General features: G+C 42.6%; 2 protein-coding genes across 7 annotated transcripts in view; one reads left to right on the top strand and one right to left on the bottom strand.

The window, feature by feature from the left end:
* LOC141148310 (guanylate-binding protein 1-like) overlaps positions 1-16,277 on the top strand; it is a 1,084,899-nt gene that overhangs the window by 50,816 nt on the left and 1,017,806 nt on the right. The window lies entirely within an intron of this gene.
* Positions 1-16,277, bottom strand: part of LOC141148311 (guanylate-binding protein 1-like) — a 109,469-nt gene that overhangs the window by 10,063 nt on the left and 83,129 nt on the right. For all 6 annotated transcript variants that reach the window (XM_073635628.1, XM_073635622.1, XM_073635624.1 and 3 more), the window contains 2 exons: positions 13,655-13,757; positions 8,313-8,506 (listed from right to left, as the gene is read on the bottom strand). In XM_073635628.1, the coding sequence (XP_073491729.1) occupies positions 8,313-8,506; positions 13,655-13,757 (297 nt within the window). The remainder of the gene's footprint in view (positions 1-8,312; positions 8,507-13,654; positions 13,758-16,277) is intronic.

The following is a 16,277-nucleotide window of genomic DNA, read 5'->3' as shown; positions in this document are numbered from 1 at the left end:
AATTCTCTGCTATAACCCTGATGAAGGAGAAAACTTTTTCCGAAATGCGTTGGACTACAGGAAATCATATCCTCCATTGCAATCTTCTCTATATACTGTATCCACGTTTATGTGTAATATTTATATGTGTTTTTTTCAATAAACACTTTATGTAATTTTCATACTTTACTATTTGTGTGGTAGTGCTCTCAAAGTCCCACTTTAGGGGTTTCCTCTTCTCTGTATCCACACTTGTATCTGCACTTTTTTACTGTCTCTTTTTATGTGTACTATTTTAATAAAGGTATCAATGCACTATGTAGCTTTTTTGCAACCCTGTTTACCCTTTACAGAAAGGACACAAAGATATGAAAATGAAAGAATAGAGTAAGTAACCAACTTTCAATATCTTGAAATGTGTATTAGTGAAAGCCTGAAGAATGATGCTGATGTCAAAGCTGGAATCACCAAGGCCAAACAAAATTTTTGGGGACACAAAAAGCTGATACAGAACCATCCTACTCGATGAATAAAGAAAAGATTGCTACAAACAGAAGCAATCAAAAGCTTGTGATGTTCTATCACAAGCTTTGGACTGTGGTGCTACAGGAAGATCTTAAAAATCAGCTGGACATGCATGGTCACAAAAAAAAGAGGTGCTGCAAAGAGTCAATGAAGCAAAACAATGTCTGTTGTAAGGAATATTAATAGAAAGGTCCCAATATATTGGCCTTATCACAAGAAACTCTGCTACAGAGGAGCTATGCAGGACTGTGGAAGAGAGCGAGGTAAAGAAAGGGAAGAGGGAAAAAGAATATGGTGAATGGACGACATCCAGGTTTACATTAACCACTTGCCAACAGCCTAACGCAGATATACTGCGGCAGAATGGCACGGGCAGGCAAAATCACGTACCAGGTACATGATCTGCCTCCCGCAGGCGGGGGGTCCGATCGGACCCCCCCGGTGCCTGAGGCAGTCGGCTTTTGTCTGGAATCGATCAGAGGTGAGGGGGAGACCATCCATTCGTGGCCCCCCTCGCGATCACTCCCAGCCAATGAGCTTCTTCCTCTGCTGCTGTATAGTAAACAGTGGCAGAGGAGGTGATGTCATCTCTCCTCGGATCGGTATTTTCCGTTCCGGCGCCGAGAAGAGAAGACATCAGAGTGAGTTGCACAACACAACACACACAGTAGAACACACCAGGAATACATTACACCCCCGATCACCCCCTGATCCCCCCCGATTACCCCCCGTCACACTGACACCAAGCGTTTTTTTTTTCTGATTACTGCATTGGTGTCAGTTTGTGACAGTCAGTGTGGTAGGGCAGTTAGTGGTAGCCCCCTTTAGGTCTAGGGTACCCCCCTAACAAAGTTTTAACCCCTTGATCACCCCCCGTCGCCACTGTCACTAAGCAATCATTTTTCTGATCGCTGTATTAGTGTCACTGTTGACGCTAGTTAGGGAGGTAAATATATAGGTTCGCCGTCAGCGTTTTATAGCATCAGGGACCCCCATATACTACCTAATAAAGGTTTTAACCCCTTGATTGCCCCCTGATTGCCCTCTAGTTAACCCTTTCACCAGTGATCACCGTATAACCGTTACGGGTGAGGCTGGTTAGTTAGTTTATTTTTTATAGTGTCAGGGCACCCGCCGTTTATTACCGAATAAAGGTTTAGCCCCCTGATCGCCCGGCGGTGATATGCGTCGCCCCAGGTAGCGTCAGGTTAGCGCCAGTACCGCTAACACCCACGCACGCAGCATACGCCTCCCTTAGTGGTATAGTATCTGAACGGATCAATATCTGATCCGATCAGATCTATCAATCACTGTCACTTACAAAACACTAAACACACATAACTGCAGCGTTCACAGAGTCAGGCCTGATCCCTGCGATCGCTAACAGTTTTTTTGGTGGCGTTTTGGTGAACTGGCAAGCACCAGTCCCAGGCAGCGTCAGGTTAGTGCCAGTAGCGCTAACACCCACACATGCAGCATACACCTCCCTTAGTGGTATAGTATCTGAACAGATCAATATCTGATCCGATCAGATCTATACTAGCGTCCCCAGCAGTTTAGGGTTCCCAAAAACCCAGTGTTAGCAGGATCAGCCCAGATACCTGCTAGCACCTGCGTTTTGCCCCTCCGCCCGACCCAGCCCACCCAAGTGCAGTTTCGATCGATCACTGTCACTTACAAAACACTAAATGCATAACTGCAGCGTTCACAGAGTCGGGCCTGATCCCTGCGATCGCTAACAGTTTTTTTGGTAGCGTTTTGGTGAACTGGCAAGCACCAGCGGCCTAGTACACCCCGGTCGTAGTCAAACCAGCACTGCAGTAACACTTGGTGACGTGGTGAGTCTTATAAGTGCAGTTCAAGCTGGTGAGGTGGCAAGCACAAGTAGTGTCCCGCTGCCACCAAAAAGACAAACACAGGCCTGTCAATCCCATAATGCCCTTCCTGCTGCATTCGCCAATCCTAATTGGGAACCCACCGCTTCTGCAGCGCCCGTACTTCCCCCATTCACATCCCCAACCAAATGCAGTCAGCTGCATGAGAGGCATTTTCTTTATGTCCTCCCAAATACCCCTACCCAACGAACCCCCCCAAAAAAGATGTCGTGTCTGCAGCAAGTGCGGATATAGGCGTGACACCCGCTATTATTGTCCCTCCTGTCCTGACAATCCTGGTCTTTGCATTGGTGAATGTTTTGAACGCTAGTTGAGTATTAGCGTAGGGTACAGCATTGCACAGACTAGGCAAACTTTCACAGGGTCTCCCAAGATGCCATCGCATTTTGAGAGACCCGAACCTGGAACCGGTTACAGTTATAAAAGTTACAGTTACAAAAAAAAGTTAAAAAAAAAAAAAAAAAAAAACACAAAAAAATATATACCGTATATACTCGAGTATAAGTCGTCCCGAGTATAAGTCGAGACCCCTAATTTACCACAAAAAACTGGGAAAAACTTATTGACCCGAGTATAAGTCGAGGGTGAGAAATGCAGAGGGTCAATAATGTCCATCTGCAGCTGCCTGCCTCCCTGTGTCCTGTGCAGCCTACCTGTGTCCTGTACATGTGTGTCCTTTACATGTGTGTCCTGTACATGTGTGTCCTGTGTGTATGTGTGTCCTGTGTGTATGTGTGTCATGTGTGTCATGTGTGTCATGTGTGTCATGTGTGTCATGTGTGTCCTGTGTGTCATGTGTGTCATGTGTGTCCTGTGTGCATGTGTGTCCTGTGTGCATGTGCAGCCTACCTGTGTCCTGTGTAGCCTTCCTGTAGCGATCTCCATCCTCAGACAGCGGCCGTGTGATGATACTGTTCGGCGGCCATTCCACAGTTCAAAAGCCGCGCCTCCTCCTCGTCTGTGATAGGCTGACCGCTGACTGCCTATCACGGACATTCTCTCATTCTCATACCACGGACGAGGATGAGAGAATGTCCGTGATAGGCTGTACACTGACAGCTGTTCAGCCTATCACAGATGAGCAGGAGGCGCGGCTTTTGAAAGCTGCAATAGCCGGCGAACAGTAGCATTACACGCCGGCCGCCGTCTGCCTGCATGACACGCTGATCATGCAGACAGACGGCAGGGACTCGAGTATAAGTCGAAGGGACACTTTCAGCCCAAAAAAAAGGGCTGAAAAATTCGACTTATACTCGAGTATATACGGTAAAATAAAAAAAAAATAGTTGTCGTTTTATTGTTCTCTCTCTCTCTATTCTCTCTATTGTTCTGCTCTTTTTTACTGTATTCTATTCTGCAATGTTTTATTGTTATTATGTTTTATCATGTTTGCTTTTCAGGTATGCAATTTTTTATACTTTACCGTTTACTGTGCTTTATTGTTAACTATTTTTTTGTCTTCAGGTACGCCATTCACGACTTTGAGTGGTTAACCCAGAATGATGTCTGCAGGTTTAGGTATCATCTTGGTATCATTCTTTTCAGCCAGCCGTCGGCTTTCATGTAAAAGCAATCATAGTGGCTAATTAGCCTCTAGACTGCTTTTACAAGCAGTGGGAGGGAATGCCCCCCCCCCCACCATCTTCAATGTTTTTCTCTGGCTCTCCTGTCTCAACAGGGAACTTGAGAATGCAGCTGGTGATTCAGCCAGCTGACCATAAAGCTGATCAGAGACCAGAGTGGCTCCAAACATCTCTATGGCCTAAGAAACCGGAAGCTACGAGCATTTCATGACTTAGATTTCGCTGGATGTAAATAGCGCCATTGGGAAATTGGGAAAGCATTTTATCACACCGATCTTGGTGTGGTCAGATGCTTTTAGGGCAGAGGAGAGATCTAGGGTCTTATAGACCCCAATTTTTTTTTAAAAAGAGTACCTGTCACTACCTATTGCTATCATAGGGGATATTTACATTCCCTGAGATAACAATAAAAATGATTAAAAAAAAAAAAATAAGATAAAAAAGCAAAAAAATAATAAAGAAAAAAAAAAAGCACCCCTGTCCCCCCTACTCTCGTGCTAAGGCGAACGCAAGCGTCGGTCTGGCGTCAAATGTAAACAGCAATTGCACCATGCATGTGAGGTATCACCGCGAAGGTCAGATCGAGGGCAGTAATTTTAGCAGTAGACCTCCTCTGTAAATCTAAAGTGGTAACCTGTAAAAGCTTTTAAAGGCTTTTAAAAATGTATTTAGTTTGTTGCCACTGCACGTTTGTGCGCAATTTTAAAGCATGTCATGTTTGGTATCCATGTACTCGGCCTAAGATCATCTTTTTTATTTCATCAAACATTTAGTGCATTAAAATTTCAAAAAGTGTGTTTTTTCCCAAAAAAATGCGTTTGAAAAATCGCTGCGCAAATACTGTGTGAAAAAGAAAAAGAAACACCCACCATTTTAATCTGTAGGGCATTTGCTTTAAAAAAATATATAATGTTTGGGGGTTCAAAGTAATTTTCTTGCAAAAAAAAAAATTTTTCATGTAAACAAAAAGTGTCAGAAAGGGCTTTGTCTTCAAGTAGTTAGAAGAGTGGGTGATGTGTGACATAAGCTTCTAAATGTTGTGTATAAAATGCCAGGACAGTTAAAACCCCCCCAAATGACCCCCTTTTGGAAAGTAGACACCCCAAGCTATTTGCTGAGAGGCATGTCGAGTCCATGGAATATTTTATATTGTGACACAAGTTGCGGGTAAAAGACAATTTTTTTTTTTTTTCTTGCACAAAGTTGTCACTAAATGATATATTGCTCAAACATGCCATGGGAATATGTGGAATTACACCCCAAAATACATTCTGTTGCTTCTCCTGAGTATGGGGATACCACATGTGTGAGACTTTTTGGGAGCCTAGCCGCGTACGGAACCCCGAAAACCAAGCACCGCCTTCAGGCTTTCTAATGGCGTAAATTTTTGATTTCACGCTTCACTGCCTATCACAGTTTCGGAGGCCATGGAATGCCCAGGTGGCACAAACCCCCCCCCCAAATGATCCCATTTTGGAAAGTAGACACCCCAAGCTATTTGCTGAGAGGTATAGTGAGTATTTTGCAGACCTCACTTTTTGTCACAAAGTTTTGAAAATTGAAAAAAGAAAAAAAAAATTTTTTCTTGTCTTTCTTTATTTTCAAAAACAAATGAGAGCTGCAAAATACTCACCATGCCTCTCAGCAAATAGCTTGGGGTGTCTACTTTCCAAAATGGGGTCATTTGGGGGGGGGGGGTTTGTGCCACCTGAGCATTCCATTAGAAATATACTTAGAATAGGGGACCCATAGGTCACTTTCCAATAGTTGATGCACTAGCATAGAAAGTGAAAGAGGCGGTGTATCACAATACAGCTCAGCTCAACATGTTGCGCGTATTCAAAAGACGCTTCAGAAGCTTATGGCGTATTCTATGAATAAGAAATTGCAAATAAGACTGTGGAATTTTATAGGGAGCTGTGTAGCAGCATAAATACCATTAAGACAAGAATGTTGTATAATAATGTTATAAATCAATAATAGAAACTTATTTGCAATTTCTTATTCATAGAATATGCTGTGAGCTCCTGAAGAAGCATCTTTTGAATACACGCAACATGTCAAGCTGAGCTGTGTTATGCCACTCCGCCTCTTTCATTTTCTATGCTAGTGCATCAACTATTGGAAAGTGACCTATGGGTCCCCTATTCTAAGTAAATTATACCATACATTAATTTGTATGGGCAGGGGTTTACAGGCCTATATAACTGTGGGTCACATGCTCCACGGGGGCTGTGGCTTGCTGATGGTAAAAGAACAGCAAAGGAAGACAGTATGTAGAAGCTGGTGCAGCTTAAGAACTTTCCCCTCCGAGGAGGGAAACATGCCTTCACAGGAGGAGAGATGGAGGAGATTACAGTAAGAATCTGCAACATCTAAAAAGGAGAGGCTGCTATTATCAAGAGAAAAGAAGGAAAACAGGGAGAGGACCCGAGTATGGCAATCATGGACGGTCGCTCAAATGTACATGTGAGTGCATACCCAGGGAAGCAGTATTTTCAAAGACTGAGGGTGCTGAGGATCACCCGGGGGAAATTCCATCAGTCTGTCCAAGAACTCTATTTAGAGTATTGTTCTTGGGACTTAACTTGGAGATACTGTGTGGTTGGGAAATAGTAGTAAACAGGAGGGAGATGATTTGCAGACCATTACAGGAACCAAGTGAATAAGGCAGCTCATATCTCTAGAAGATTTGTTTCATATTCTTTCTGCAACGTGCTCATGGAAGGAATAAAGTTATTGTTCTTCGTTCACGACAATGCTCCACCGGCTGGCTGGAAGCCAAAAGCCGCTATGGAGGCGTGGTAGCGGCGTGCGTTCCACGGCCTAACAGCCGGTGGAGCATTGTCAGCTCCCATTTTTTAACTTATTTGTTTTAACTCATTTGTTTAATAAATTTACATCTTTTCGGATTTACGCTATGAGGCTCCTCTTTTCTCTACATACATGGACTTTCTCCGGTGGATACCATTAAAAGGATTATAGCGAATTAAATGGGAAGGAGATCATGGACCCTGAGAGAGGGATATCGGTCGTTCAGGATTCCTGTTACTGGATCTACACACATATGCCCATTAACCCTGCAGGGGTTGGGCCTTCCGACAGTACTGAAAACCTGCTGGGGATTACTTGGATACACCTACCATCTGTGCACAGGGACTTTTTTTACACTTATTGGACAATTTTTATTGGACAATTTTTATTGGTGCACATAAAATTATTACACGTTTTTTGGTTGCACATATTCACAAACTAATTTATCAAATCTATACATTTTTTGATTGCTGCACATCTATTTATTATATATATTTTGTATTTATATCTTCTGATCTTTCCAGTCAATATTAGAGGAATTATAGTTGCCAACTTTTGGTGTCACTTGGCACGTCAGTGGGATTTTTAAACGTGGATATGTTTTAGTGTCACTCATACCAGCTTTTTATGTTCTTTATATTTATTTTCACTTTTTATAAATGTTTTGGTGACTTGCACACCCACATCCCATATGACATATACACTGTAAAGGGTTGTAGCACGTTTTCAGGATTTTTCACCAAGTTTGCTGTTGGTGCACACATTTTTATTTTTATTTTTAGATTTCACCTCTTCATATAAATTGTCTGTGAACAGCGCCATTCCCCTATTAGAACATTCTTAAGGAAGTTTATAGCCAGTAGCCAATAGCTGCCCTAGCGTGGCTTTTTGTCCGTTGAACTAGCATACAGACGAGCTGACTTTTCGACCGGACTCGAGTTCAACGGATAGATTTAAAACATGTTTCAAATCTAAGTCCGTCCAACTTTTGAGAAAACAAAGTCCGCTGGAGCCCACACACGATCGAATTGTCCGTCGAAATCCCGTCCGCCGGGCAAAGTCTGCCGTAAAGTCTGCTCGTGTGTACGCGACATAACACTGGGACCAAAAAGGGGCCATTCCCAAAACTGTTGTCACAAGGTTAGAAGCACATAATTGTCTAAAATGTCTTTCCATGCTGCCACATTAACAGGAGCCTTTACTGGAATCACCTGACCTTATTGATTTGAAGGGAAATCCACTTTTGGCCATCTAGGTAGGTGAAGTTTTCCACAAAGTTTGGTTGTGTAGTATTTACTTAGGATTAGTTTCTCACGTGCACTGAATTCGTTTTTGGGCACTACAACTACCACACAGAAAACAGACACTCCATTATTATATAAAACCACTGTACTGGTGAAGCATTCATATTCTAGTTTTGATTCGGAACATGTTTTTTGGCCAAAAAGTGAAAATAGGTTTTAAAATACAGTGTATTTGAATAAATTAGGTAGCAAATTAAACTAATTAGTATTACCATTTCCTTCTCCCTGAGGACTTGTTCCATTTTCTCGTTCATCCGTTTGCTCTCTTCCTCCATCTTATGATTTAACTGTTCAATAGTCCTCTTGTAGTTCTCTCTTTCTTCATTTAATATCTGTTTCTGAAGCTCTTCTTTCATTTGTTGTAATTTTTCATGCATTTCCTCTATTTGTTTTCTAGAGTTTTCCTCTGACAAACAAAGCAAACAATGGGGTCAATTCAAAATGCAGTAAAATAACGCTTGCGGCAAATCAGTTTTGAAAGTGCAATTCACTAAGAATTTTGAGTTAATTACTGCATTATTTAATGCAATAATTTACAGCATTCAGTTGGTTGCTAAGGAGCGGGCTGGGAAGCCGACGGCCGAGTCCTTAACAACAGATGACTCATCAGCTGTCAGTTGGTTCACTCACCAATGCATACCAGACCCTTATCTGAGCATGCAGCACGGCAGGCCAGGCCAGGCCACATGCCACCATACCAAGCCACATGCATCAACATGGGGGGTGGGTGCTTTGGGGCGGGGGGGCTCTGCCCCCTCACCCAAAGCACCTTGTCCTTATGTTTATGGTACATCATCCCCACAACCCTGGCCAGTTGCTGTGGGGTTCTGCGGTCAGGGGGTTATCTGAATCTGGAAGCCCCCTTTAACAAGCCCCCTGATCCCAGTCCCTCCCTATGTGAATTAGTATGGGGTACAATGTACCCCTACCCATTCAACAAAAAAGTTGTCAAAAAGTAATAAAAATCCAGAGACAGTTTTTGACAATTCCTTTATAAGAAAAAATAAAAAAAAACAGTAACCCCCATGCACACCACCTAAACCTGAAAAACGCAAAAAATATATATATAAAAAGAGCTCCACTTGCAAAGACCTCTGGCCATCGAATGCCTCCTCCGCCGTTTGACAGTTTTTATATAGGTAATGGCTGGCCACCTGGCGATGTTACCGGGTGGCACCGCCCCTTGTGACATCACAGACACAGCATGCACCGGTCCATGACATCACAAAAAGGACGGTGCCACCAGGTGACATCGACAGGTGGCCCCCCTTACCTATATAAGAACTGTCAAATGGTGGAGGAGGCATTCGGCGGCCAGCCATCCTTGCAGGTGGAGCTCTTTTTATTTTTTTGTTTTTTGGGTTTTGGTGGTGTGCGGGCGTCATGATTGTCATCGGGGGACACTGTTTTTTTTACTTTTTAATAAAGGAATTGTCAAGAACTGTCTCTCTGTTTTTATAACTTTGACACTTTTTTGGTGAATGGGTAGGGGTACAATGTACCCCATACTCATTCAAATAGGTGGGGGGTGAGATCTGGGGCCCCCCTTGCTAAAGGGAGTTTTCATATTCCGATAAGCCCCTTCCCGCAGACCCCCAAAACCACCAGCCAGGGTTGAGGGGATGAGGCCTTTGTCGTCATCAACACAGGATAAGAGTCTAGTATGGATTTTTGGGGGGGGCACACTGTTTTGTTTTCATCATTATTAAATTTGGCATGTTTGTTCACATTCAGCTGTGAACCCATTGTTAAGGATGCCGAGGCTGGCTGCCCAGCCCCCTTCTTAGCAACCAGCTATTTGTCAAAAAAACATTGTGGGCCCTCACCCTGTTTTTTGACAAATACTGCATTTGATACCACCAGCAAAACCCTGTTGGTAAATATTGTATATTTCTTTACTCTCTGGTCCATTTGTTAATACGACTTAAGAGCTTTTTAACCACTTGCCCACTGGGCACTTAAACCCCCTTCCTGCCCAGACCAATTTTCAGCTTTCGGTGCTCTCACATTTTGAATGACAATTACTGAGTCATGCAACACTGTACCCAAATGATTTTTTTTTGTCCTCTTTTTCACACAAATAGAGCTTTCCTTTGGTGGTATTTATTCACAACTTGTTTTTTTATTTTTTGCGCTATAAATAAAAAAAGACCGAAAATTTTGTAAAACATTCCTAATTTCTGTTATAAAATTTTGCAAATTAGTAATTTTTCTTCACATATTTTGGCCAAAATGTATACTGCTACATATCTTTGGTAAAAATAACCCAAATCAGTGTATATTGTTTAGTCTTTGTGAAAGTTAAAGAGTCTGCAAGCTATGGTGCCAATCATTGAAAATTGATCACACCTGATGTACTTAAGACACTAACAAGCCAGAAAGGTACAAATACCTCCCAAATTACTCCTTTTTGGAAAGTAGACATTCCAAGGTATTTAGTAAGAGGCATGATGAGTTTTTTGAAGTTGTAGTTTTTCCCACAATTCTTTTCACACTGAAGATTTTTTTTATTTATTTTTATTTTTCACATAATTTTTATATTAACAGGTTATTTCTCTCACACAGCATATGCATACTTGTAACTACACCTCAAAACACATTCTGCTACTTCTCCTGAGTATGACGACACCACATGTGTGAGACTTTTACGCAGCCTGGCCACATAGAGAGGCCCAACATGCAGGGAGCACCGTCAGGTGTTCTAGGGATATAAATTACACATCTAATTTCTAGACTCTCACACATTTTTGAAGGCCCTGGAGCACTAGGACAATGGAAGTGCCCAAAAAAAGACCCCAGTTTGCAAAGTAAACAGCCCAACAAATAATCTATGAGGCATAATGAGTCTTTTGAACATGTCATTTTTTTCCACAAGTTTTTGGAAAATGTGGAAAGAAAATGAAAACGCATTTTTTTTTACACAAAATTGTCAGATTAAAAGATATTTCTAACACATAGCATATACATAGCAAAAATGACCCCCCAAAATACATTCTGCTACTCCTCCGGAGTATGGCGATGGATGAAGCATGGATGGACATGAATGAGATGGGCACAGATCAGAGCTGTGGGCACTTCAGATTCAGCCCACAGCACTACTGCACCCGACTCCTTCCTCTCCTCACACACTTTACCGATTGGTGTGGGGAGAGGGGAGGAGCCGAACCAGACATGCCCTGGTTTGTTGACAAGTGATCACTGCGTCCAATACGGAGTGATCACGTGGTAAAGGGCCACTGTCATTGTCCTTTACCCCGATACATGAGGCTCTGGGTTTTGAAGACCCGACGGTCACGGACATTCCCGGATGCATGGGGCGCGTGGGAGCATCTTTCTGGGAGGACACCATATAATGCCCTCACAGAGTTATCTGACCTTGCTGTAGCCGTCATTTGGCTATGGCCCGGTCGGCAAGTGGTTAAATGAAATTTACTTATATTTTTCATTTAGCGGTATGATTTGGACTTAATGTAGCGCATGTGGTAATTTATGAAAATGAGTCACGTGAATGCGTTATCACATGCAGTAAACATTAGTGAATGGACCCCAATAAATGTAAAAATAAATACAATTTTTTACTTCTTGGCCTTGTTATAGGAAGCAAACTTAAACCTTCTGCTCTGTCCATTACAGGTACATAAATCACAAAGATTAGGCTGTGCCCATATGGGCTTCAGCTCGTAGCTACAAGCAACTTTGTTGAAGCTTTTTAAATAAGGTTACCAGATTTTCAATATAAATTCAGGGGACAACCTACTGACCACACCCACAAAACCACACCCTCATTCACACTCCCTTTTGAACACCCCCTGAAACAATTGGTCTCAGAGATACTGTACGCAGACTTTGGAGGTATAAAGACAAGATACCCTGGATGTCATGAGAAGGACAATGATGCGGTGTGCGTAGCATGCAGCAAAGCTTGGGTGTGGCAACATTGTGTTAACAGTGGGTGGGGCTTAAAAGAGTATGGTTAAATAAAACCTGAACCTATACTGCTATGGGTCAAGAGAGTTTAAAGCATAGACTACAGGGGTCAGAATTCCAGGGAAGCCCATTTTCGCAGACAAACCTCTCACAATGGGGACTATCTCTATAAAATGGGGACATATGGAAACTTAAAACACCATTCAGACCCATTTTGGGGAGGTCACACACAGATCATAATGGGAGTGCTGGTTGTCACTTTAAACAAGGCTTCAGAAGACTTCAGCAACACTTGAAGCTTGCAGGACTCCTGCTGAGGCCTGCTAGATGCTTGACATTGATGCTTCTATTATGATCTGTGTTTAACCTTCTCAAATTGGAGCTGAATGAGGGTTTAAAGACTTCAACAAAGTTGTTCAAAGCATAGGAATGGCGTTAGGAATGGCCCGGCAATCTTCTGGGACCTGTGACGTGTCCCAGAAGATTGCAGGGAGGGAGGGGGGAGAGGTAAACATCCACTCGGTGCCGCAGTGCCAGGAGAGGAAGTGGGAGCTGGATACCTGTGAAAACTAGCCCCCCCCCCCCCGAATGTGGCATGTCAGGGGGTCACGAGTACTTAAAGCGGAAGTTCCCTTTTTGGGTGAAACTCTGCTTTAAGTGAACTGTTGTTTTACCCTCCTGAATACAGATTTTCAATTCAAAGTATATCTGAACCCAAGAACCATAATGTAGTGCAGAAAATACCTGTTCTTGCCAGAAATTCAGTATCCTTATCACTGAATATGGAACTGAAATATCAAACAATGTTATAAGTTTCTCAGCTACCTTCTGTAAACACCAATCCCCCACCTTCTGTTCCATTGTAAGAGGAGAAGTCTAAATCAGGAGAGGAACCTAGAGTGACAACACTGATCCTCCACAGATACAGTATGGAACAGGAAGTGTGTTACTGGCAGGATCACCAGTGAAAAGTAGAGGAAAGGAAACTAATGCAGCCATCACATAATCACATATAGTAGTACACCCTTTCAAGTACAGTGGAACCTTGGTTTATGAGTATACGTTTTGAATAACGAGCAACTTTTTTTTTTTAAATCCTGACTCGGTTTGCGAGTGTTGTCTCGCAAAACAAGCAGAATTCAAGCTAATGGGGTGTGCAGTACTGCTTATGGGCAGAGGTGCGAGGGTGCCGGTGACACTCGGAACGGTTGGGAGCCGCTCCGTTCGGAAATACTCTGCAACACTCGGAAATACTTGGAAACACTCGGAAATACTCTGTTCCCAAGTGTTTCCAAACCTTTCTGAGGGTTTCTGAGATCAGCCAAGCTGTCCTTGAGTATTTCCGAGGCTCTCCGGCACCCCCCCATCTCTGGCCACATGAGGTATTGCATGCCATGGAAGTCAATGCAGAACTAATTATCTTCATTTCCATTGACTTCTATGGGGAAACTCGCTTTGATATGCGAGTGCTTTGGATTACAAGCATTCTCCTGGAAAGGATTATGCTCGTAATCCAAGGTTCCACTGTATATAATAGTAGTAGTAGTAAAAAAGGGATCAAGCACTGTAATTAAGAAAATCTTTTCTACTAATTGTCATGGTAAGTGGCAATGAGCAAATATTTCACCTTCCTTCTTCCTCTGTTCCTTGCTCAGGTCCTTGTCCTTTTGTATTATTAGGATTTCATCAGTTTGTTTGGATGTCATGTATTCCTGAAGCACCGCTTCCGCCTGTAGAGAGTGAACAAAGGCAAAGATGTATTGTAAATTATTGCAGCTATTGGATGACTGGGTCTAACGTCTAACTCTTTTGTTGACAAAGCCATTTTTGCGTTTTTCTTGCACATTTAAAAAACGATTTTAATAATTTTATGCCTAAAGATTAGTTAAAACCTTTAAGGTGGATGTAAACCCAATGTCATCCTTTCTAAACTACTGCCATAGGGGTTATCTATAAGGATATACATGCCTAGTGCATGTATCTTTACCTGTCAAACGTCTCCCCTCTGTCTGTTATGAGACCCGAAAAACTGCATATTCTGTGGGTGGGTCTGTTGTCTGGAGCTCGGTGGGTGGAGTCGTGATGTCAGTAGACTCCCCGCCCACCTCTACACTTCCCTTGTCAATATGCATTTTCTCCTGTTTATTTCTAACACTGAACTTCTGCTGAACTTCTGCTATGATCTCTAACATCCAGTGAAAAGACAGGAAAGTAACCACATGACTTCAGCATGCCAAATCATGCTGAGGTGTGGTACAGCCAATCCTTGCAGAGCTGCTGAAGAAAGGAGTGGGGGAGGGAATTAAAAAGTACTGCATGTCTCTTAGGCTAATACACGAGATGTAAATCACCTGTCACTCACAGCAAGGGGGAGGATTTGACAAAGTTTTTCTCAGTTTGTCAAGAATTGTCTCACTGAACAATAAAAGAAGATTGCTCAGAGATGGATTAACTCTGTGTGGCAAAACTGGGCTCAAATAATAGCAAATCTTATACTCTACAGTATGATATAAAAAACAAAAAAAAACATTTTTTCGGGTTTACATCTACTTTAAGCATTATATATTTTCTAAAAGCAGGGACCATGGAGAATAAAATATTGGTACTTCCAGTTTTATTATTTCACACTATTTGCATAACGGTTTATCAAGCATATATTTTCAGTAAAAAAAGTTACATTTAGGGCACAAAAATGCAATATATTACCATCTTTACCATCAAATATAAAAGATGAGGTTGGGCTGAGTAAAAAGATACCCAACAAGTCAAGCCTCGAAACTGAAGATGAATTTTGGTGCCCTAAATTTTCCATCTGGTGGTATCTGGAGCCCCCTTATTATTAAAGGAGACTTCCAGATGAAGTCCTCCACCCACAGACCTCCACACCCACCGGCAATGCTCCTGTTTTTTGAGGGAGAGGAACCTGGTATGGTTCAGGAGGGGGCTGCACGCTCATCCACCCCCCTTTCCTGACCAGCCAGGCTGCATGCTTAGATTAAGGGTCTGGAATTTTGGATTAAGTGTCTGAAATTAAGGTTCTGGATTTTTAGGGGGCCTCCCATGCATTTTATTTGCAAGGAGTTCCCTTTAACACTTAGGCGCAGAGCGCACGCAAAATGCTTCATCTTGATGGCCAGGCCATGGCGCCGAGCGGCCGCATATTTGCGTGCAACAGCATCCACAGAGCTGTGCCGAGAGCACACGCCCCCTGTGCGCTCCAGGCAAGGTGAGCGGTGGCTCATGCAAATCTCCCGATCGTTGCTTGCGATCAGGAGTTTTCCGATCATGTGACCACTGCGACAGCCAATCACGGCGGTCACATGGTCACAAACCCCGCCTCCTGGAATTCCAAACCCCTTAAAGGGCTGTTGGGAGTTGACGTCAAGGGGTTAAATTCCATACTAGACCCAGAGGGGAGGGGGGGGGACATGCATTTTTTTCTGTGAGATGCCGCTTTAAAAGTTATACCTGGCTCAAGAGATCTAGTACGCATATTAGGGGGAATATGTACGTTTTTGTCTTTCTTATTGTAGGATGTGCTATTGCAAAAGTGACATTTAAAAAAGAAAAAAAATACAGTTTAAATTGCTGAAAATTGTATGCTTGTATGATTTTTTTTTTTTTTAAGGACCTGTCAATGAACTGTCATTTACTGGTAATATTTCAATTTATTTCCTATGTACATGTTAGTGCTACTGCTGCACTTTTTGTACATAACAGAGATGCGCCCCTTCATGGGAAGGATTAGGAAACCCCACAAGGCATGTTATTTAAAAGAATTGGACATTTTTAATGTTTCACTTTAACCATATAGAAAATCACTGCTCATGGCTGTGTGTATTTTTTTTTTTGTATTGGCTCCCCAAGGCAGTGCTCACCTCCCCATGCTATTTTGTGACACCCTCTTGCCGATTAGCTTAGAATTTTTTTTTGAAATTTGAAATACTTCTTATACAGTTATCTATATAATTACATACCTTATATTGTTAGCTATTAAAGCTGAGTGAACCTCTGAAAAGTTTGACCAGTTGTGGATAGGCCAAACTATTTAAAAATGACCAAACAGAAACGTTTTGGAAGCTCCGGGCAGCCCTGTCTGATGGGATCATAGGGGTAAAAAATGGAAATACTGGGACACAGTCTGGGGAAATTAAAAAACACCAACAGCTCCTAGCAGCCATGAAAGCCAGGTGGGGCCTGTTGGCATCCGGAGTCAGGCTGAAGCCTGGAATATACACTATGAGTTTTTT

Source organism: Aquarana catesbeiana, linkage group LG06 (genome assembly GCF_042186555.1).
Source record: "Aquarana catesbeiana isolate 2022-GZ linkage group LG06, ASM4218655v1, whole genome shotgun sequence".
Taxonomy (NCBI): domain Eukaryota; kingdom Metazoa; phylum Chordata; class Amphibia; order Anura; family Ranidae; genus Aquarana; species Aquarana catesbeiana.
Note: the sequence above shows the minus strand (reverse complement) of the source record. Positions and strands in the feature narration are given on the sequence as shown.